Consider the following 21,449-nt stretch of genomic DNA (forward strand, 5'->3'; position numbering starts at 1 on the left):
AAATAGGCCGGTCCAGTAACGACCACGGAAATCTCAACGCAAAACTTTCTACGGACTCGCTTAATGCAAGATATAATCGCCGCGGTTCAGTCGTGAGGGGAGCATGTCAATCGGACGAACAAAAGGGGCCAGATCGTGTGGCTGGTGAGGCCGCCGATCAGATCTGCCACCCATCCACCGGCGCCTAGCGCCAGGCCACAAAAAGCAACAAAGAAAAGGAGGAGTACGTGACAAATTTTGTGGCCGGAGCGAACGAGGATCTTGAACGCAACGGCATCCGCACGAGGCGACGCCCGCCGAGCGCCCGGCGGAGTCCTAATCCAACCCGACTGTCGATCCAAGCAAAATCTACATGCTGCCGATCAGATCATAGCTAGCGCTAAGCCCGCGGCCTCCAAACCCTCGCCAGCCAAGCCTCGCCTCGCCTCGCCTCGCCGCCCCGTTACCTAATCCAAAACCCCTCGGCTCCGGCGGCGGGCTCGCCCGCCATGGCCAGCGACGACGAGTGCTACGACTACGAGTATGACTACGAGGCCGACGAGGAGGAGGCGATGGAGGCCGACGAGGACGGCCTGTTCGAGGACGACACGCCGATGCCGGATCGCCCCGCCGATTGCTGGGTAAGTAGTAAGCCCGTCGACCAACGCCGCCCATTGCGCCCTCGGTTACTGCCCGATTGAATCTTTACCAAATCGGTCCAAGAGAGAGAAAATCGAAGGCAATCAAATTAGGGTCCTGGGGTTTGCGCGGAATCTCTGTTTTTTTACCTAATCGGTGGGGTTAATGTCGAGGCTTCCATAAACTCTTGCCAGATCGGCTTCCGACGGGCGATTGTGGTATGGTTTTATTGCGCCCAATGGTTTCTGAATTCAAATGCAATGCAGGTTTATGTACTGATAAAAGTGGAGGGCATCGTTAACGATAATATACTACTCCCTCCGTCTCATAATATAAGAACGTTTTTGACACTAATAGATTGGTTTGATTTTTAGTCTTAGCAGTAAGATATTTAGCTGAGCACAATTTTCATCTATTCCCTCTCGCTGTCAAGATATTTTCAAAGGAATTTGGATCACAATAGTCCACATGATTTCCTTTTTCTTCTTATAGAAGCTCTTTGGATCACTTGAATCCTATATTATCCCTGCAAATGGCTCGACATATTGGAATTTTCGACTCTAGTAGACTCTCTCTGTGTCTTGCATGGGCTTTCTTTCTTATCAATGTAAAATTTGTTTGGACAATACAGAAATTCTCCTTGACGCTGATCGATCGGATTGCTGTGGTTGCAATAACTACCTAGTCTTAAGTTTGAACACTCATTTTTTTCCGAGTGGTTTGCTTTAGTTGGATTAGCTAATATTTATTCTGCTGTTTTACTGTAAATCAGAAGATGCACTACTGAACTATGGACGTGGATTTTTAGAACATCTGCACCCGGGCCCTGCTATCCTGGCTGTCCAATATTGCTTTAAGATCTGTGCAACACAACTAACTTTCTATATAAAATTTTCTCTTTTTTGTTTCTCTCGCATAAAACACGTTTTGAAGTTCAAACCTTTGCAGCGTGGCAAAGCTTTCTATCTAGAATCTAGGATAAATCTTTCAGATTTTTTGGTCAAAAATAAATATACAAAAAATGATTATTTTGACCAAAAAATCTGAAAGATTTATTCTAGATTCTAGATAGAAAGCTTTGCCACGTTGCAAAGGTTTGAACTTGAAAACATGTTTTATGCGAGAGAAACAAAAAAGAAAAATGTGTTTGCACGAACCGCGATGCGCAGAATGGATGGCTAGATAGGGAGGGCCTAGGTGCAGGTGTTCTATTATATATTTTCGACTGAACTACTCTTCCATCTGTTATTGCAGGCAATTACACAAGAGTCTCTTTCCACTGCACAGGTAACTAGAGTCACTATACCAGGCACTGCTTGCAGTTAACATTATACATGTCTCCCAACTGTGATCAGACGAGTAATGTACAATATTCTCTTTGGTTCTCTACCTACAGCAACAAGATCTATCCATGGTGACGAACTTGCTCAACGTCAAGCAGCACAACGCCCGCGCTCTCCTCATCCACCACCGGTGGAAGATAGACTGCATCTACGACCACCTCGACAGGAAGGAGCGAGACCGCATGTTCAGGGAGGCAGGCATCGTGCTTCAGGAGAATATCAACGGCAAGGCGCCGCCCTCGAGAGTGGTGAACTGCATGGTGTGCTTTGATGAATTCTCTGTGGGTGCCGTCTCCACCATGGAATGTGGCCATTATTTCTGCAATGACTGTGAGTTTCCCCCTTCACAATGTTTATCTTGTTATCTTCACAGCTTATAACCTATTAAGAACTCTTTTGCTGGTATTCTACAATTTATTAAGTTTCATGCGTGGACATCATAAATCCAGCTCATAGGCTCAAAATTTGTCCATATACAATACTACATGGACACATGGTATCATAGCTTAATAATCTGAACAGTCTACCTTTTTTGAGTTATACCAAGGTTGACGCACAATTCTTTAGCCCCGGTTAGCCAATCAAATTTCTCACTCTCACGAAATGCAGTTCTTCCTAAGATTGTCTTTGTTAATGGATTATATCTCTCTCGGTAGCATAAGAAATTGTTATCTCTAAGTTGACTAAGTTGTGCATAATCAATCCTAAAACAACAACAACAACAACAACAACAACAACAACAACAACAAAGGATTTAGTCCCAAACAAGTTGAGGTAGGCTAGAGGTGAAACTCATAAGATCTCGCAACCAATTCATGGTTCTGATACATGGATAGTAAGCTTCCACGCAACCCTGTTCATGGCTAGTTCTCTAGTGATACTCCAGTCCTGGCATAATTAATCCTAAAAATGTACAAAAAGGAGTTGTGTGCAACCGTCTAGTTGCACATTTTATAAATCCTATATAGTTACACACAATTTCTAAGATAGGATAAACTGTATTTTGCAACCCCTCGTCCATTTGAAAGTGCACATTACACCTAATACTAGACAAACCTAACCCTCATTAAGTATGAAAACGGGGTAGAATAACCCCTGGGCCATTCCTAAGAAAATTGCTCCTGGGCTGGGGTCCAGCACTCCATTTCTAATGGACTGGGCAGGGCGGCCCTTACGTAGCTCCACCACTAGTGCCAGTGTCTGCCGCATTATCATATAACAAAACTTGAAATGATTCTGAAAAGGTCTGTTTTTTAAAAATCCAATCTTTTCAAAAGAACGCAAAATATCATAAATTTAATCACATGGTGTTATGCTCTTTTACTGCTATTTTCTATGATATACATAGTGACGTCGTACAGACGCAAGCGCAACATCATCTAGAATAGCTTTAAAATGGTTAGAACCACATTGTGATTGTGGATAGTTGAATGTTAGATTTGTCTGATTTCATAGTTCGGAGCTGTATGCATTTGCGTGCGCAAGAAACACACTTTTCCTACAAAATATGCATCTATCTGGTTTGGGTCTGTCTAGGACACATCTAGATGTGACATAGTGTCACATCTAAGCTGATGTCCACTCTGTTTGTGGTCTATTTTTTTTATCCTAGTTTTTTTATTTCTTATTGCTACATTATATACTTGTAGGAGCTTAGATGTGACATCCTTAAAAAACATTTAGATGTGAATTAGACAAACTGATCTGGTTTCCATTAGATAAATAATCCCGTTTTCATGACCTTTGATTGAGCAACTAGACTTTCTTTGCCGAGTGAGAGACACTTCTGTGATGTGCAAGGATAGTCAATCCTTAATGGTGTCGTTTTCGCTCTTAATTTGTGAGTTCAGGTTGGACCGAGCACTTCAAGGCGTCGGTGGACAGCGGCAAGAAGCAGATCCGGTGCATGGGGGTGAAGTGCCCGGTGGTGTGCGACGAGGCCGTGGTGCAGCAGCTCCTCGCCGGCAAGTACCCCGACGCGGCCAGGCGCTTTGACCGCTTCCTCCTCGAGTCGTACCTCGAGAACAACGACTCGGTGAAGTGGTGCCCGAGCGTCCCGCACTGTGGCCGCGCGATCCGCGTGGGCGCTGGCGAGCGCTACACCGAGGTGGAGTGCCCCTGCGGCCTGGGCTTCTGCTTCGCGTGCGCGGCCGCCGCGCACTCGCCGTGCCCGTGCACCATGTGGGACATGTGGGAGGTCAAGTGCAACGGCGAGTCGGAGACCGTCAACTGGATCCTCGCCAACACCAAGAGCTGCCCCAAGTGCTTCAAGCCCATCGTCAAGGACGGCGGCTGCAACCTCGTCACCTGCAAGTGCGGCCAGTGTCTATGGTAAGCAGCCATTTCCATCTCCATCTCGATCCACCCATCCATGGCTTCTTCTTGGCCTGATGGATGGATCACTACCTAGCTTAGCTTGGCTTTGTGAACCTCATGAATCCATGGATGATGGCCGGTGCAGCTGGAAGTGCGGCGGCGCCACGGGGTCCGCGCACAACTGGGACAGCATCGACGGCCACAGCTGCAACCGCTTCGTCGGGGAGGAGAAGAAGAAGGTGGACAACGCCAAGCGCAACCTGCACCGCTACACGCACTACTACGACCGCTTCAAGATCCACGGCGACTCGCACAAGCTGGAGCACGACAAGCTCGGCCCGGCCATCGACGAGCGGGTCAAGCTGCTGGAGGCGCTGCAGGACCAGCCCCTCATCCAGGACGCCAGCTGGCTCACGGACGCGCACCGCGGCCTCCTGCAGTCGCGCCAGGTGCTCTCGCGCTCCTACGTCTTCGCCTACTACATGTTCGGCGACGACGACAAGGTGCGCACGCGGCCCGCGCACCGCGGCAGCCTGCCCATCGCGCAGGGCCTCTTCGAGAACTACCAGGAGGAGCTGGAGAGCAACGTGGAGCGCCTCTCCAAGCTGCTCGCCACCGAGTACGGGCCGGTGCCGGACGAGGACGACGTCCGGCAAGACAAGCAGAACGCCATGAACCTCGCCAAGATCGTGCAGACGCGATGCGGGGAGATCTACAAGTGCATCCAGGACGAGCTGCTGCCGCTGCTCCTAGACCCCATGATCATCGCCGCGTACCGCCCCCGCGGCCCCGACAAGGCCAAGGAGTTCACCACCGCCTGATGAGGAGGAGATTAGCTCCTCCAATTTCTTTTGGCCGCGACGGCAGGTGGCTGTACTGTGCTGCAAGTGTCTAGTACTCCATTGGACAGTCTCTCGCTGATTGTCTGGGCAGCAACAACGGGAGGGAAATGGCTTCAGGAAGGTAGCTCGATAGGAGCTGCATGTTTTTCCTAGTATTGGATTTTGTAGTACTATATCAGATACAGAAGCCCAAAGGTTATTCTGTATACTGTATATCATTTGGGCGAAATTCAAAGAGTAAAACGCGTCGTTTGTCTATGAACTTGCCATCGATGTGCTTGTTCTCATGCGAACCTCTTTATTAAGATCGGAGCTGTCTGATTCTTGACACTTTTGGTCGATTGTTTGACATTGGTTGGCAGGGTTCTTCTGTGTTGTTTATCCGGAGGGCTCTTCATTGGAGGCCAAAACCAGCCAAGATGAACAACGCGTCGTAAATGGGTTGTTATACATCATGGGCCGTAAATGAGACCAGAAGCAACACGACCTGTAAATGGTCCAAAAGCCCCTACGTTTTTTTAGAAACACCCTACGGGTTGATTGAATGCACCGAAATCCACCATAGACCGAAAATGCCACATAGACACGAGGGGCAGTAAATGGGTCGGTAGACACAAAGGGCTGAAAATGGCCCAGAGAAACCACATCTCGGAAGTTGGCCGAAATGCAGACGGTACGGGCCGAAACTGATCAATAGGCACCACGGGCCACACATGGGCCAGAAGTATCAACAGTTAAGGGACTAGATGAGTTATGAACCTAAATGTGCTAGTACACACGGGCGCCCTAAATATGCTTCCTCGATATCTTTTGTTAGTATGCAACGATAGTATGTGAGGATTTGGTTTAACAAAGAGTTATGACCCTTAAATATGTTATGAAAGCATTGAAGAATATGGGCCAGAACTGTAGACTTTGGTTTACTAGTTTATTTTGCTTCCATTTGAGTCAATATGACAAACTGTACTACTGAGGGGGTCAAAGTGAAAGTTAGATTGAACTCTTCTAGTATGTGCTCAATCCAAACCCAAAATCTTTCATTGAAAACTTTGAGAACGTAAACACAAGTGCATTTGGCTTCAGAGTCCGAGATGTTATTCTTCGAGACTCCTTAGCGCAATTGCCTTGCAAAACAACTAGTTGTCTTGCGCGGGAAGACAGACCACGTGAGAGAGTTGCTTTGAAATCCTACCGTTAGCCACGTGTCGTGTTGATGATGTGAGTGAGCCTCCAATGTTCATATTGGCCCACAGGTTTGCTCCACCGACTATAAAGACCCTCTTAACTCAACCTTAAACCGGTGGCTGCTCCGCATAAAATTTAGGCAGAGATTATCTGAGCAACCCATGTCTCCCATAGATCTGAGAGAATTCCAGTGAGAAAAAACTCAGAGCCTAAAACTGCTCTCCCATAGATCTGAGAGAATTCTAGTGAGAAAAAACTCAGAGCCTAAAACTGCTAAGTGATTGAGTTCTTAAATTAAGTGAACAAACCATTGAAAACTTTATCTTATGAGTTCCGAGTTCAATCTCACCCCCTTCAACCAGACGTAGAGTTGTGTCAGTAACTTAAATTAAGTGAACAAACCATTGTTTTACTCTGTATTGCAAAGGGCTAGCACTCTCTATATTTTGTCTATCTGCTGCCATAACTTTATTGCATGCCTTTCTATTATGATTTGTCAGGTCTTAATGTAGATGCTCTGTTCTAATGTCCATCATGCGTATCGCCGCCCTTGCTAGCCATGAAGCCCATGTGCGCCCTCAATTCTCCAAGCACGTCGGCGATCGGCGATTAGGTATTTGGGGCTGCCACTCTCATTAAGGAGGCCATCGGCGATGCAGTTGAAGTATTTGGTGGATCAAATGGCTAATAAGCTACCAAAGTGGAAGGCATCGCTTATGCCAAAGAGCGGCAGACTTACCTTGGTCCAATCGGTGCTATGTGCCATGCCGATCCATGCAATGATGGCGCTAGATCTACCGATAAAAACAATTGCTGCAATGAGGAAGATTTGCAGAGGTTTCTTGTGGTGTAGACGCGCGGAGGCCAACGGTGGCAATTGTGCGGTGGCTTGGGACGCGGTGTGCACACCGAAATGGGCAGGTGGCCTTGGTTTGCCAAATTTACGCTGGATGAACATAGCAATGCAAGCGAGATGGCCGTGGCTTGCGAGGAGTGATGAGACGAGGCCATGGAGAGAGTTCAAGATCAAGGTCCTGGAGGAGTCAATGGGGCTGTGTAGGGGCGGCCATGAGGAGTGTGGCGAACTCTGGGCTTGCAACACGTTTTTGGGAGGACCGCTGGCTTGATGGCAGCCGGATTCAAGATGTTGCACCGCTCCTATACAGCCGGGTTCCAAAACGCATCAGAGACTCCCGGTTAGTTGCATCGGCGGTGGAGAATGGGAGTTGGGCTTTGGATGTTGGCCCTGACATCGGACCTGCCGTGTTTTGCACGAGTTCTTTGTGGTATGGCAACTAGTCTCAGCTTGGGAGCCCATGGTGGATGTGCCTGACAAGGTGGTCTGGTCGTGGGAGGCCACCGGACAATTCTCCGTCAAATCTGCCTATGAGGCTGGCTTTTGGGGTCGAGAAAGAAGTGTGACGGCGGATCTAACTTGGAAATCACGTGCACCAACATGGTGCAGGTTCTTCACGTGGTTGGCCCTCAGGGACCGATGCTGGACGTCCGACCGACTAGCGAGGCGAGGGTTGCCACACCAGGACGCATGCCCGTTCTGTGACCAGGAGGACGAAACCATTAACCACATTTTACTCACTTGCGTCTTTGCTAGGACTGCTTGGGCGAGGATCTGCGAGGCCTTGGGCAAACCGGATTGGACTCCCACTCAACAGGACAAGTTGGCGAAATGGGCTGTGGACAAGTAAGGATTAGAAGGCATGAGCACCAAAGATCTCCGTACTATTATTGTGCTAGTATGGTGGGAGTTGTGGAAGCTTAGGAATGGTATTATCTTTGATGGGGCGCGCCCTTGCTTAGAGTATCTACTTAGGAGAGTGAGGCAAGAGGGCCAACTGTAGGCTTCGGCTGGGCTAATGAAAGGGAATGTAACCCCCTTCTTTAGTAGGGTGGAGAGGTGGGGGACCAGTGAGGAGTAATTTGTACCAACAAACTGTGTAAAGTGGTGGAGGCTTTCTTTGCCTTTCTTCTTTAATATATGATATGCACACTCGTGAAAAAATTTTCTCCGAGCACGTCGACTATGCTCTAACATCGAGTCTTCCCCTAATTACATGCTATTATCTCTGTTCTATAATGTAAGATGTTTTTTGACACTACATTATGGGACGGAGGGAGTTATTTAAAATCCCAAAATAGTGAACAATTCACGTGTCATCTTGGTAGCTGCTAGCTGCATCCGAGCTACCAGAAAAGCCAAGTCAGAGCCCGGCCGGCCTACTTTTGTTTGCATGAGGACAAGTGGAGTAATCACCCCAGCTAATTAAACTAGCCTATCGGTAGAGCTCAGATTCCCAATCTAGCAGCTCCTGATTTGCGCATCGTGCAGCTGCCCGCCGTCCCGAATAAAACATGGTACGATTCCACTGGCACATGCACACACAGATGGAAAGTTTATGTACTAGTCCTTCCTAATCTATCTATGATGGAAGAAAGTAGATGTCAAAAGACAAACTTCGGCTCTTTCTTTCTCAAAAATCAAGTCTAGAAATGTCTGATAGTGTTGCGAATGACTAGATCATGTAATGTCTGTGCATTGTGTTAGAACAAAAAGAAGAAGGCCAGCGGAGGCAGGATGTCAAAAGGAATATTGACTTCAGAAAGTTGCCCAACAGGTGGACGATCAGAAACCATGGCCGAAGTAAGACACGCATTATGCCATAAGGATGTGATTTCCCGCCGATTGATCGGCCCTACGCATTTCCATTGGAAAACACTATCATGTGATTCTTGCCGGCCCATCGCTCGAAATTGTCATGCTACTCTCACGGCTCTCGTGCATTACGTCCAACGCAACAAAGTTGTACAAAGTGAGCGACAAGTAATATGGATTGGAGAGAATATTTTATTTTCAATTTTTTTTGAAAAGGAGACGGTCGAAACTCCTCATGGAACTCGGAATAATTTCTCAAGGCAAAGATAAACAGTTGGAGTAACAATTCCATGAAGGTCCATAAGTTTGTCTTGAATTTTAAGGTCAACTTAATCTATTTATTTCCCGCAAAAAAACAATCAATATAATCATTTATCATGAGCTGACAGTTTTTTTTATTTTAGAAATACCAAGAAGGACCGAAACACACATCACTATATTTGTGAATGTCAACTGAGGACTAGAGTCACATAGTTTTGAAATTCAGTATTCTCTGGCATCTCTCAATTTTTCCTGACGAAGAGTTCAAACCTCTGTTCTCTGCATCAGTGACACCTTGCTAGTGTTAGTACTTCAACTATATTACTAAAAAAATCCACCGTGGCCAGGTAAGATCTCAAACCAGAGATTTGATCATTTTTTGTGCCAAGTGTTTTCTTTTGCGAAAATATCCAAATCTATTACTCCCTTCATTTATTTTTATTCCGCGTATTAGGTTTGTCTGAAGTCAAACCTTTTGAAGCTTGACCAAGTTTACACACAAAATTATTAACATTGACAATACAAAATCAATATCTTTAGAATCATCATGGAAAATATTTTCATATTATATTTGTTTGGCATTGTACACATTCATGTTTTAAATATAAATTTGGTCAAACTTACAAAGTTTGACTATAGACGAATCAAATACACGAAGTCAAAAGAAATAGAGGAGTATAAAAGTTCACCAGAAATACAAAGCATCACAAACATAATAAAAATTCAATCAGGGTTCTTGGACCACTGAACGCCACGCCGCTCGCTTACCGGAGCTGTCCTAACGTTGTCGAGGACGACCGGAAAGTTTTCGTGCACGTTCCACTAAGGACCAACGTCTTGGAACTACAGTTGTTTCCGTTGAACCATTGAATTGATCTGAAGTATGTGACACAAAAACTCACTATTGTGTAGGTACAACGTGAAATCCTAACGTCGCCATCCCAGGGAGACGACATGAATCTACACCGAAACTCCGGCGACATCATCCCAACAAACGAACTCAGGAGGATCGAAGCCTGGAAAACCAGCTGGAACATGAAGCTCGCCATCCGCCACAACGCCATCCCCATGAGAGAAAAACCCTAACCTAAAGTACTAGCTGGACTGAGGCACCTGGACTTCTCTTCCCGCTGTCGCGGAAGGGGAAGGAATAGATTGATTTGCCAACACATGTAGAATTGTAGTTACATATGTGAAATGACACACACACACACACACACACACACACACACCTTTTTTTAATCAAGAGCATTATTAGTCAAAACACAGGATTACAATCCTTCATTACACAAGCCGTAAGGAAGGATGGGATACAATTTATCCACAAACAACGTCTCCAAAAGAAATTACTCTGCTTAGGGAAAGATGCGCTAATTCATTAGCTTCTCTCGTCGTAAACAATATGCGAAATTTCTCAAATAGTCAACCTTTTAACCCTTGTAGGCACGTGTCAACCTTATTAAGCTGCACCGTCAGTAAGCATAAGAATCTACCAAAACCAAACCTAACTGAATATATTCTGGTCTATACATAATTAATAAGTGTCAAAGATGGCCAGACTCTGATTATTCTTCTCATGCATATGCAGGACCTTTGTGTTTACTATAAGTACTCGGGCACATATAACGGTGCAATGCAATGCAGCAACGGATGAAAGATATTACAACTTAGAAGAGGGGCCTTGTATGAGGGATATAGCTGATTTGGTAGCCAAGGATGACTTGCCTACACTACATGCATATATGTGTAAACTTTGCTATATATAGCTCTGTTTTTTTCCTTTTGTATGGAAAAAATAGAGCTATTCGGAGTTTATATAGGCATGTCCTCCTTGGCTATTCAGAGTAGCTCCTGTCACTCATGCAATGCTTAGTTTGCTCTTCTTTTCGCGCTTGATTTTGCAGGCTACATTGACTCCTAGGAATCGGTCGATGACAAGTTTGCCAGGCACCTGAGTAGATTCTAAAAATTGGTAGAATCCATGTTGTCTTGGCATTTTAGGTTTGTTTCTTATGTCTTGTGAACACATTTATTTACCCTGCAACATTTAGTGTCAAATTGACCGCGAAAACATGAAAAGGGCACACATACACATGTCCATAATCTACTCACTTTAGAAATATTTGATATATGCAATAAGTGTGTCATGTCACCACGTGCTTCAAACTTATAGTAGACACTCAACATGACCACATAATTTGTTCGTGACAACTGGGAAGGAGATTTTCTCTCTGAATGAGTCATAGAAACCACCCGGATAATTTTTTTTTGTCAAAGTGACCATTCTAATAACATTCGAAAATGTAGCTGTCTGTCCTGGGTCAACCTTTTTACTTGAGTAAACACGATGTGTATGTGCCACTTGGCTGCAGGACAGCAACGGAATTCTAATTTACGGTCGCCGTCCAGGCCTTTTCCAGCGGACCCTCAGCGGGCGGGACACGTGTCTCCACCTGCTGCGGCTGCAAAGCTGTTGCCTGTAGACATCGGCATCCTCCTCCCCTGCTTTCTCCACTTTCCCCTACCTCCATCGCTCCACCCTCGGCTGCGCGGCCGGCCGGAACCACCGCGCGCCTCTCTACACCACCGCTCTTCGGCCCTGCCTTCTCCGCGGCCGAGGTAAGGAGGCAGCCCTCCCCCCGCAACCGGATCCGTCGCGTTGCTCTGCCTCGGCTCTTCGCTATCTTCGCTGCGCCTCTTGCTGGCGGCGCCCTGGCCGGCGGTCGAGCCGGACGGGAGGGTAGCAGACCGATCGGAGGCCCGGGATTCGTAGTTTGTCCTGTTGCAATGCCGGCGATCGTTGTGCCATCGTCAATTTTGTCGTCCAGTCGTGCTCTGTGCGGGTTTTGGAATTCGGACCTTTTGCTGGTGGTGTGGGGTTTCCGCTCCGTGGTGAGGTGCGGGAGGGCTTAGGGGACGCCCTGAAGCTGTTCGGCGTTATTTCTGTGAGCGCTAGGAATTCTTTTGCTGCACATTCATAGCTCACAAGCCAGTAGTGTTCATGCGTGCGGATGAGCATGAGTGGAGGATGCGCATGCCACACGCAGTATGCCGCTCCTGGAGATCGCTTAGCAAGTTCAAGCTATTGCTTAACTGTGTCACCAGCCAGGACTTCGGAATTTTATGGGAGTTGACTATGGACAAAGTGTGCACTAGTGTTACTTGGCAAAACTTGTTTGGGAGACGCCCTTGTACCCAAGTTTTACCTCATCATGTCATTCCTTTTACCCAACTTTTTAGTTTTTTTACCTCATCATGTCATTCTTGTAGATCTTCCACTTGGTTCTCATGGACGACAAGACTGAAAAAGGGAAAGAGAAGGATGGCTCTGCTTCCACTCCACCCAATCGCCGCAAAGTGAATGTTTTCTCCAGCTAAATATGATATGCATATAAGCTCAGTGTGTTTGCTGCTTACCATTTCTTTACTTCTACTTTTCGCGCGCAGGCCGGACTTAAATTTTCACCCAAGGTGCCTACTAAGAAGACACCAAAAATTGTCCCTAAGATGTAATGTACATTAACCAATGCTCTGTTTATGCATGCTTGTTCGACTCAGTATTTTCTATTTAAAGTAGGCGCAGTGCTTGTGCAAAGAAAGTAATGGTGGGATTCTACAGGGAACCGGAAGAGGAGAGGGAGCTTGACACAATTGATAAGGAGTTACTGATGAAACTTAGAATACCACAGGTACTTGTATGTCTTGAGTCCAATTTCTACGTGCCTGATTTAGGTTGCTGGTGTTTTATTCTGTGGTTTCATATGCAGAGTCAAGGTGCCCTCGAAAGAAGATCCAAGGCTGAGAAAAGTGGTTAGTACTTTATTGATGTTGGTTGCCTTGCAATATCTACTGTACTTCCTGTTCGATCCTGCATTCACTAGCCTACGTCTGATGAAAAATAACTAATCAGTTAACTGCAGTTTCTGTCACACAAAGTTCCTAAGATTCTAGAATCACAACCTCCTTTGAATCTTGAGAGCCACTGAACGATTTGTGCCAAATAAGACACCAGTATCTCTGTATTTTTGAACATTTCATACTGACCATGTTCATATCGAATAGCTATTGGGTAAATGGTAATGGTGAGCTGTCCAAGTGCAAGGAGCACAAAGGCATCTAGTTCAAATATGCTATCTATTCAACTTGCATTGCCTAAGCAGACATGTTTGGTCAGGAAAAATCTGGACTCTGGAGTTGTCTCATGAAATCGGCACTAGCCTAGGATATAATTCTACTGGAGGTTTTGTCCAAACTAATGACATGCAGCATGATGCACCTTAGAGGCTTAGATAATTGTTGCAAGTTAGATAATCAAAATTCTATTTAGAAGTCAGCACTGATTCGTCCATAAAATATGGGTTTATGAATATTTATAACAATCTCAATACCGCCGGTGTAACGGCATTATGTTGTTTTCAGTTTATAATTTAGTAATAACATACTGCTCCATTACGACTGTAGAAGCCTGTGTTCAGGTTGCATTTGGACAAGTGAACTCTTCAACTGCAAGATCCTTCCCCAACCCTAAAAGTTCTTCATCAGGTAGTAGCTTAAGGTTGCCACTCCCATTTGTTCCGTATTTACCTTCATCTGAACATTTACAGAGCAATGTATCATTTCTTCTGCTAGTTAAACAAGAGCAGGAGGTAAACCTTTTTAACAAGTATATGATGTCTGGCGTTACGTCTTCTGCTGCAAAGTTACCCAAACAGTTCACTGGACCTCAGGTTAGTAAACTCATACAAGCATAACATAAGGGGTGGGGTGATGGGCGGTTGTTTTGTTAATTACCTGACTTATCTCCTAACTGTTGCAGGACTTTACCCATCACAGCTACAACTATCCTCCTATTACTCTCCCTCTGAGGAGGCCCCACTCTGCAGATCCAGGTTATGGTGTTGTTCATTTTTGCAGTTTTTGGCTTTTTGCCACATCATGCTCACAGTTTGCCTTTCAAAAACGCTTTAATCGACATTCTTCTATCTTCGGTACAGAAGATTTTGACAAAGACGCGTTCGGAGAGTTTTCTTCCAGCAGAACACAAGATGGTGAATTAACTGCAGCTAAAGAACTTGGGCTAATGGTATGTATATCATGTTGCATGATATCATGTCGAGGAACACCGTTCTTGTTCAGGTATTCATATCAATGCAAAAAAAAACACCACATGTTGATGGAACTGTCTTTTCTTGTGATGGAACTGTCGGTTACTCATTCTCTTTTAGTTTTGTATCTTATATTGATCGAACTAATTGTACCGGCTGTATAGTATTAGTAGCCTAAAAACTGATGTATTATATCAATTGTTTAACAGGACACTGAGGACAAGATGAATACACCACAGTTGCTCTTCTTCCAGTTCCCTGCATCTCTTCCTTTACCGCAGGTTGTATCAGTTGCTGGGGGAGATATGGACACCAGTGACAGTGAGGGGGTTGAAACAGAAGAAACCAACAAGAAGAGGAGACTCGAGTCGATCAACGGCTGTAAGCTAAAAGATTTGCCAGGTGGTCTCATGGGGAAGCTGCTCGTGTACAAGAGTGGTAAAGTGAAGATGAGGCTTGGAGATGCACTCTTTGATGTAAGTGTTTAAGAATTCTGCACTTCTTTATGCTGCATTTTCAGCTTATGTTTAGTCTTTCGATGATGCAGTACTTGAGATGAATAAAACGTGCAGGTTTCAGCTGGTTTGGACTGCACATTTGCTCAAGAGGCTGTAGCGATCAACACAAACAAGAAGCACTGCTGCAGCCTGGGGGAGGTGAACAAGCGTGCCATCCTAACTCCTGATATCGAGTACTTGGTAGACTCCATCAAGAGGATTGGATAGCCTGTGGGGAACTGCAAATAACTTCTGATATTACCTCCGAAAGTGATGCGAAGTGTGTTACTACTTACTACCGCTGCTCTTGTTTCACACTGAGAACTGTGGTTGTGGAGATGTAAATTTGCATTAGGAGAATCGTGGAAATTGATATCATGACATGGATGTGGTAGTGACAGCAAGTGGAGATGTTTTGCCGATTCTTTAAATTTTCATGGTACATTGGGTGAGTTTTCTCAATTTCTGAGATCTGTCACTTTGGTCAAGAGTTCACTGGTGATTACCACCACACAGTCATTTTCACTTATGCGGCCTGTGTAGAACTCATTTTGTTGTTGTTTTGTCATTCTATGCTGTTTGCTTTAGCACTTTGTACAATCATAGGCTTCATGAAGAGCAAATTAAGGATTACAGGCAAACATACATGTTCCCTTTTGCAAAGTGTGTTTTGCCTCATGATTATGCAGTCCTGCTACAATTCAGGCTTACCACTATCGAGTTTCGACATATGTGATGGATCATAGTGTTGTGCTCTCACCGCTCAGTGCCGGGTAGCTAGTGCCATCAGCGCATTCACTTTTGGTGGTTATGGTTTGTTGCCAAGGCAACACATACACTTTACAAGCGAAGTCAATTTTGATAATTCTTCAGCGGAGCGTCTGCACTTTGCGGATTCAAATATGGTGCATATTTAAAAAAATGATTCATAGTAATATTGTGGAGATGTAAAACCCCGAGGACAAGCAAATTAAACTACAATGTAGAACTGCCAGCAACAACATCAATCTAGAATTTGACTAGTGATACAAGGCAGGTAGTTATCCGTATGCTTACAGGCTGAAGAAGAGCAGACCATGCACGAACAACTCTGATCCTCACCGAGGGTAAATCTCTATCCATGTCGGCTGTACTTTGATCTGTCGAGTTATGTTAGAGAACTGAGACCCATCCTTAGCTCTGCCACTAGATGTAGTGGGCATTGACAAGTAATAGAATTGTTGCTACTATTAACAAGAGAAAGCTATGCCCGTCCCAAAGCAGTAGACCGCATCCTCAAGTGGAACGTTTGTATAGAAAAATAACACTGATATACCGTCACTAATTCAGTTCTCTTCTAATATCACATCCATGATTTGCCTTCTACTAGTAATTAAGCAGCTAGTGAGAGGCTGAGTCGCTATCTACATTTGCAGCCTGTGCTTCCTTGTCTCAGTTTAGACACCACGTCTCACAGGCCATGCTATTAAATATGCATGGTAATGGATGGCTTCACCTTAAATGCATGATGCATGCTTAGGAGATGATCATAAGGTCTCAAACATGGAAGAAAAGAAATATAGCAGCTTGTTGTACAAAATCGTTGGAAAGAGCTTGAGGATCACGCATTTGAGACGAGCCCAACCATTACGACGAACAATTCTCTCTTCAACTTCTATGCATGATTATGTACGCTCATCATGTTAAATTTCTTCCGCTGTATGACGCAGAATTACGGAGGGGTACGGTGAGCATAAAAATGTGTCATGGCTGTGTACTCAGATACCTACCATTTACCTATGCATATGATTCTTCTTCTTTATGAGGAAAACCTACACATATGATTCAACAAGAGATAAATTACATGACAAAGTAGGAGAGTGCTACACCTGTTTGAGAATACATAGAAAGCGTCATCAACATTTACAATCGAGCTGCAGTTGTTGTTCACGCCGACAAAGTTAGTGCTGCAGTTGTGAAGCTACCCGGTCCGTTGCATTTTTTCTTTTGAAAAGAAGGTCAGATTTGTCTCGTCATTAATACACCCCCCCCCCCCCCCCCCCCCCCCCCCCCCCCCCCCCCCCACACACACACACCTCACAAAGGGCCTCACCAATTGAGGACGGTGATGGTGCAAATACCTTCCATGCTTCTAACCCAACTCAGACTGAAGAAAGATCTGGAGCATTAGTGAAGCCTGTGTGAGTATACAGCACATGAACAACATGTATCCGGTCCGGTGCCCATGCCAAGTTGTGCTAGCTACACGATCTACGGACCGTTAATTCCATGACCATGTATGGCCGCACAATGCCAAAAGTGATTCACCAAAACGTGCGTGAGCCCCTAATGGCCGAGCGCCTCAAACCCATCAAATGCCCGGGCGGGAGGACCGGTCAAAATACCCGACTTATTCGGATGCTTTAAATCGACCTCAAACGCATGGGCTGACCGACATCCCTCATTTTCAGCCCAAATGTAGGGCGGATAAGAGACGGTTCGGGCATGTCCGTCATGTCCACACAGCCCACCTTTGGCCAACAATGACTTCACAAAAACCCCATCCGGATCGAACCTTAGCCTTACTTCACTCTGCTCTGCTCCGTTCCCCCTTTCTCCAATCCGTCAACTCCCAATCTCCGGCGACCATGTCCAGCACCTGCAGCCACTTCGACGGCTCCAGCGACGAAGATTGGTACATTTCCCCCGCCATGCTGCCGTAGACGAGGACGAGCTGGCCCTCTGCATCACGTTGTAGCGCCTGCGGGTGGACACGGGCGAGAGCTTTGGATCTGATGCGACCCCGCCTGCGGGTGGACATTTGCTCAGGAAGCTGTAGCAATCGACACAAACAAGAAGCACTGCTGCAGCCTGGGGGCAGGTGAACAAGCCTGTGATCGTAACTCCTGACTAGACCATGATGGCGTGCGTTGCTGCGCCCGTCTATTTTGTCACTAAAATAATAGTGATTGATGTAAATATATGATTGGATTAAAGTTGGTAACAAAACCAAGCTGTATAGTATTTAACGACAAAAGAAAACTGAAAATTAGAAAATAAAGCATGAGTAATTGTGCTTAGGAGATTGCAGCTATAAAATCAGTTACCGAATTCATGCATTGTTTATTCTGACAACACAAAAACAGATCTACAATCCAATTCAAAGAAAATACAATAAATCTACAAATATATGAGAAATCCCATAAGGTACATTATTCCTTGGATTGATGCACGTTTAGCATGGTCCATGGCAAACTGCAACATGCCATCGATAGCAAATAGCCAAAAAACATTGTGCTACTTTTCTTAATCATTATGTGCGAGCCTTAGAACCACTGAAACAAAAGCATAAATAGGAGAGAAAGCACACCAGGTGTAGATCAACATGGTATGGTATTGGGATCCAAATGGTTTATTATCTCTAGTGGCATCAACTACCTTCCTGTAGAACACAATGATGAAGCTGTCAGTATTATTTTACAGAACAATGTAATGCAAATAGAATGTGTACAGACGGGAAAACTCTGGTCTTAGTCCATTGAACACTAAAAATGTGCAAGTCGCGGCAAACATGGTTCACCTTATAATTGTTGTTATAACGGATAGTTATGTATGGAATGCAATGGCATGTTAAGCTAAGGAAAATAATGTGGACAATTATAGAATTGTATAGATAATGTAATCAAACATATATGTAAGAAGCATGATCCAAATAGTACCAATGTATTGGTCATCTTTTTGGCTTACGTTTTATTTGATTTTCTAATATCTTTTTTGAGTAGGGTTGTAAGTTGGCGTATGATTTCTTCTAATACAGGTTAACTAAAAATCTGCAAACAGGGTAATGGTACTGATCTGCAATAGCATCGAATATAAGGTTTTGACACCAATTGTTACGATTTTAGTAAACTAAAATATTAGAAAGAAGGGTGAACCCATGAATATACCAAACGTGCAAGGTGGGGAATAAAGAAAAGAATCACCAGAGACAATGGAAAACTGCACGTATGAGTAGACCCCTCTGACATGCAACATCGCCAGTCAATGTGTGATGTCAATGACAACCCAAATACTACGTTTGCAAGCTAATATAAGACGTTTTAGATCACTAAAGTAGTAGCGACGACCGATGCCGTCACTCCAATTCTGAAAATGCTATACATGGCATTCAAATTTGAAGTTAACTTATTAGATGTCAAACATAAAATTATGGCACCTGGATAGACAGGACGGTCATATGTAGGAAATTTCATGGCAAAGCAAATAAATAAGTGTTTGCTGCAAAAGATTCGCCAAATTATGCACTAAACAGAACCTCAAATGCCCTATACAAGAGGACTTCAACACAAAGCAGAGGAAAATTACGCACTTTTGTTTTCTTTAAAACTGTCCATGAGTGTATTTTGCCAATAATTTGAAAAAAATGCAGTGCCTAATTTTATCAAGGGTTTTTATCATTTTTGCCACTAGTTGTGTCCCACTACTCAGTTTTTCCATTAGAAATTACAACTACTCAAAAATGACATCGATCCGTGAGATGTTTGCTCAAAAATGCCAACGTTCCGTTAGATGTTTCCTCAAAAATGCCATTAGACATCGTTATTTTCACATCAAACTCATTGACCATGTTATATGACAAAAATAAGCCTAGACTCACATGTCAGTTCTCTCTATCTCACAATGATAAGTGTGGCCCCACTTGTCCGGAGTAACCAAGCGAATAATTTTATAAAAAAATAAGAACGTCATTGGGATCAAGTGGGCCCCACACTTTATTGTAGTAAGATAGAAGGAGAGCTGGCATGCTGGTTCATAGGTATTTATGTCATTATAACATGGCAAAAGAGATTTGAGATCACAATAATGGTGTCCAGTGGCATTTTTGAACATATGTCTAACACAGCGATGGCATTTTTGAGCAGTTGAAATTCCTAGTGGCAAAACTGAGTAGTGGGAGAAACCGATGGCATAAATGATAAAAACCCTTTTATCAAATTCAGTCACAAATATTGGAGTGAGAAGACATGTTACCGTGCTCGTCCCCTGAGTGCAAAAAAAAAGTCTCTTACTCTGAATCTCTTTACTTTCAATCAACTAAATTTCAGCTTCAAGACTACATAATTTTTTATATCCGCAAAAGTTAAGCAGATAGAAAAGCTGAGCTGACCTCCAACCATGCAGCAAACTCCTAATGAAGTCGTTCACGTCTGGTACCAAGCAGCAGTAGAGCAAGACATCTCCTCCTTTTACAACACTTTGCAGAAGTATTTTTTTGCCTGAATCAAGCCCAACCAAGATAGTTCAGAACTCTATACTAAATATCAAATAATATAATTACATGGTCCCAAGTGATGGAACATACCACTCCATTATATTTTCATCTAAAAAGGTATGCCACAATATAACTACACTCCAGAATCCGCGAACATGAGAATTTAATGGAGAGGCAACGCACCACAAGGGCATATCAAAAGGCAGACTCCTGACACTTAAATTCGATGCATCTGCCATAAAAAATACTAACTGTCAAGTTCATCAGTAGACCAATTGTTTTCACTCCATTCTCCAGTTCATGGATAATATCACAATATCACGCCCATAATCGAAATCAATGGCGACCTAGCAATGTCGTGCAATAGAGCAGTTAGTTCCATCTAGAGCAATCACACTGTAGTAGAGCGGTCAGTTCCACCTAGAGCAATCAGACCATAAAATATGAAATTGCATCGCAAGATAATTAACTTGAGGCATAATAGGGCACGAGCACTAACCTGTTTGATAGCCATTGGAGCTTCACAGAATCTACTGGAAGGTAGAAGACAACCCAGAAGAAGCAGCAGACCAAGTAATATGGAGCTCGAATTTGTCCTCCTAGAACACATGGATTCATTTCAAATTATGTTAGCATAAAGCACAATTGTTGGGGAAACATAATTACATGTTTGAGTACATCTGCTTTAATATGAACCATTTGAAGATAGAAAATTGAGGATATAGAAGGCACTACATGTCAGTCTTGCTACTGCAACTAAACGTGACATAGAATTTATAAGAAGAAACGGATGCTTGTGCTATAAAAGATTCAAAAGTAACACTAAATAGAAAAAATAATTAAATATAAAAGGGCAAGTAATACTGTACAATTCTGATGAATACTGAAAATTAATTTATAAGTGTGATTATTGTGGTTTCTAGAGAGGTAGTGGAGCGTGATGGCAAAGGGCCTAAAGGCAGGAGCACGTTGATCTTAGCCCTGAAGATGATTATGTGACTGCTTTTGCTCGTGAGCGCCATTCACCGCTTGGCTTTGGGCAATAGTGACTCATCGACCCCGTGATTTAGTCGATATGAACGAACCGGAGTGCCCACGTTTTCCTGGCCGAAGGAGCGGTGCTGGCCACCATCTCTTCCTCCACCTCCTTGAGCCCTCGCTCAGACTTCTTCACCTCCACCGTCTGCACAAATCCAGACCAATCTGAGTCAAGACGCGGCACTTATTTCTGCAATCCGTGATGAAACATCATTCCCACCTCTAAAGCGAGACGAACAAATCATGGACTAAGACCTTGCCGGCGACCTGGTGACAAAGAACAACTTGAATAAAAAATCCTTGCAGAATTTGGTGGCCATGG

At 44.3% G+C, this 21,449-nt stretch overlaps 2 protein-coding genes across 2 annotated transcripts; both read left to right on the forward strand.

Moving 5' to 3' along the window:
- The first annotated feature begins 248 nt into the window (after positions 1-248).
- Positions 249-5,463, forward strand: LOC125550598 (probable E3 ubiquitin-protein ligase ARI1). Its single transcript, XM_048713620.1, has 5 exons — positions 249-620; positions 1,873-1,905; positions 2,015-2,291; positions 3,812-4,292; positions 4,423-5,463. Exons 1-5 carry the CDS (start codon positions 489-491, stop codon positions 5,096-5,098), a joined length of 1,599 nt encoding a protein of 532 aa, XP_048569577.1. The 5' UTR covers positions 249-488; the 3' UTR covers positions 5,099-5,463.
- A 6,177-nt stretch (positions 5,464-11,640) lies between these two features.
- LOC125550599 lies at positions 11,641-15,363 on the forward strand. Its single transcript, XM_048713621.1, has 11 exons — positions 11,641-11,855; positions 12,507-12,593; positions 12,684-12,745; positions 12,856-12,925; positions 13,004-13,046; positions 13,698-13,778; positions 13,866-13,963; positions 14,053-14,125; positions 14,231-14,319; positions 14,551-14,817; positions 14,914-15,363. Exons 2-11 carry the CDS (start codon positions 12,525-12,527, stop codon positions 15,064-15,066), a joined length of 1,005 nt encoding a protein of 334 aa, XP_048569578.1. The 5' UTR covers positions 11,641-11,855; positions 12,507-12,524; the 3' UTR covers positions 15,067-15,363.
- The last annotated feature ends 6,086 nt before the right edge of the window (positions 15,364-21,449 follow it).

This window comes from Triticum urartu, chromosome 4 (assembly GCF_003073215.2).
Source record: "Triticum urartu cultivar G1812 chromosome 4, Tu2.1, whole genome shotgun sequence".
NCBI classification, from domain to species: domain Eukaryota; kingdom Viridiplantae; phylum Streptophyta; class Magnoliopsida; order Poales; family Poaceae; genus Triticum; species Triticum urartu.

Bases quoted from the DNA above. Each gene is read 5' to 3' on its own strand.
- LOC125550599 (XM_048713621.1), top strand. From the start codon at position 12,525: ATGGACGACAAGACTGAAAAAGGGAAAGAGAAGGATGGCTCTGCTTCC. The intron at 12,594-12,683 runs GTGAATGTTTTC...TTTCGCGCGCAG, and splicing joins CTCCACCCAATCGCCGCAAA to GCCGGACTTAAATTTTCACC. The intron at 14,126-14,230 runs GTTATGGTGTTG...TCTTCGGTACAG, and splicing joins GCCCCACTCTGCAGATCCAG to AAGATTTTGACAAAGACGCG.
- LOC125550598 (XM_048713620.1), top strand. From the start codon at position 489: ATGGCCAGCGACGACGAGTGCTACGACTACGAGTATGACTACGAGGCC. The intron at 1,906-2,014 runs GTAACTAGAGTC...CTCTACCTACAG, and splicing joins AGTCTCTTTCCACTGCACAG to CAACAAGATCTATCCATGGT. The intron at 2,292-3,811 runs GTGAGTTTCCCC...TTGTGAGTTCAG, and splicing joins CCATTATTTCTGCAATGACT to GTTGGACCGAGCACTTCAAG.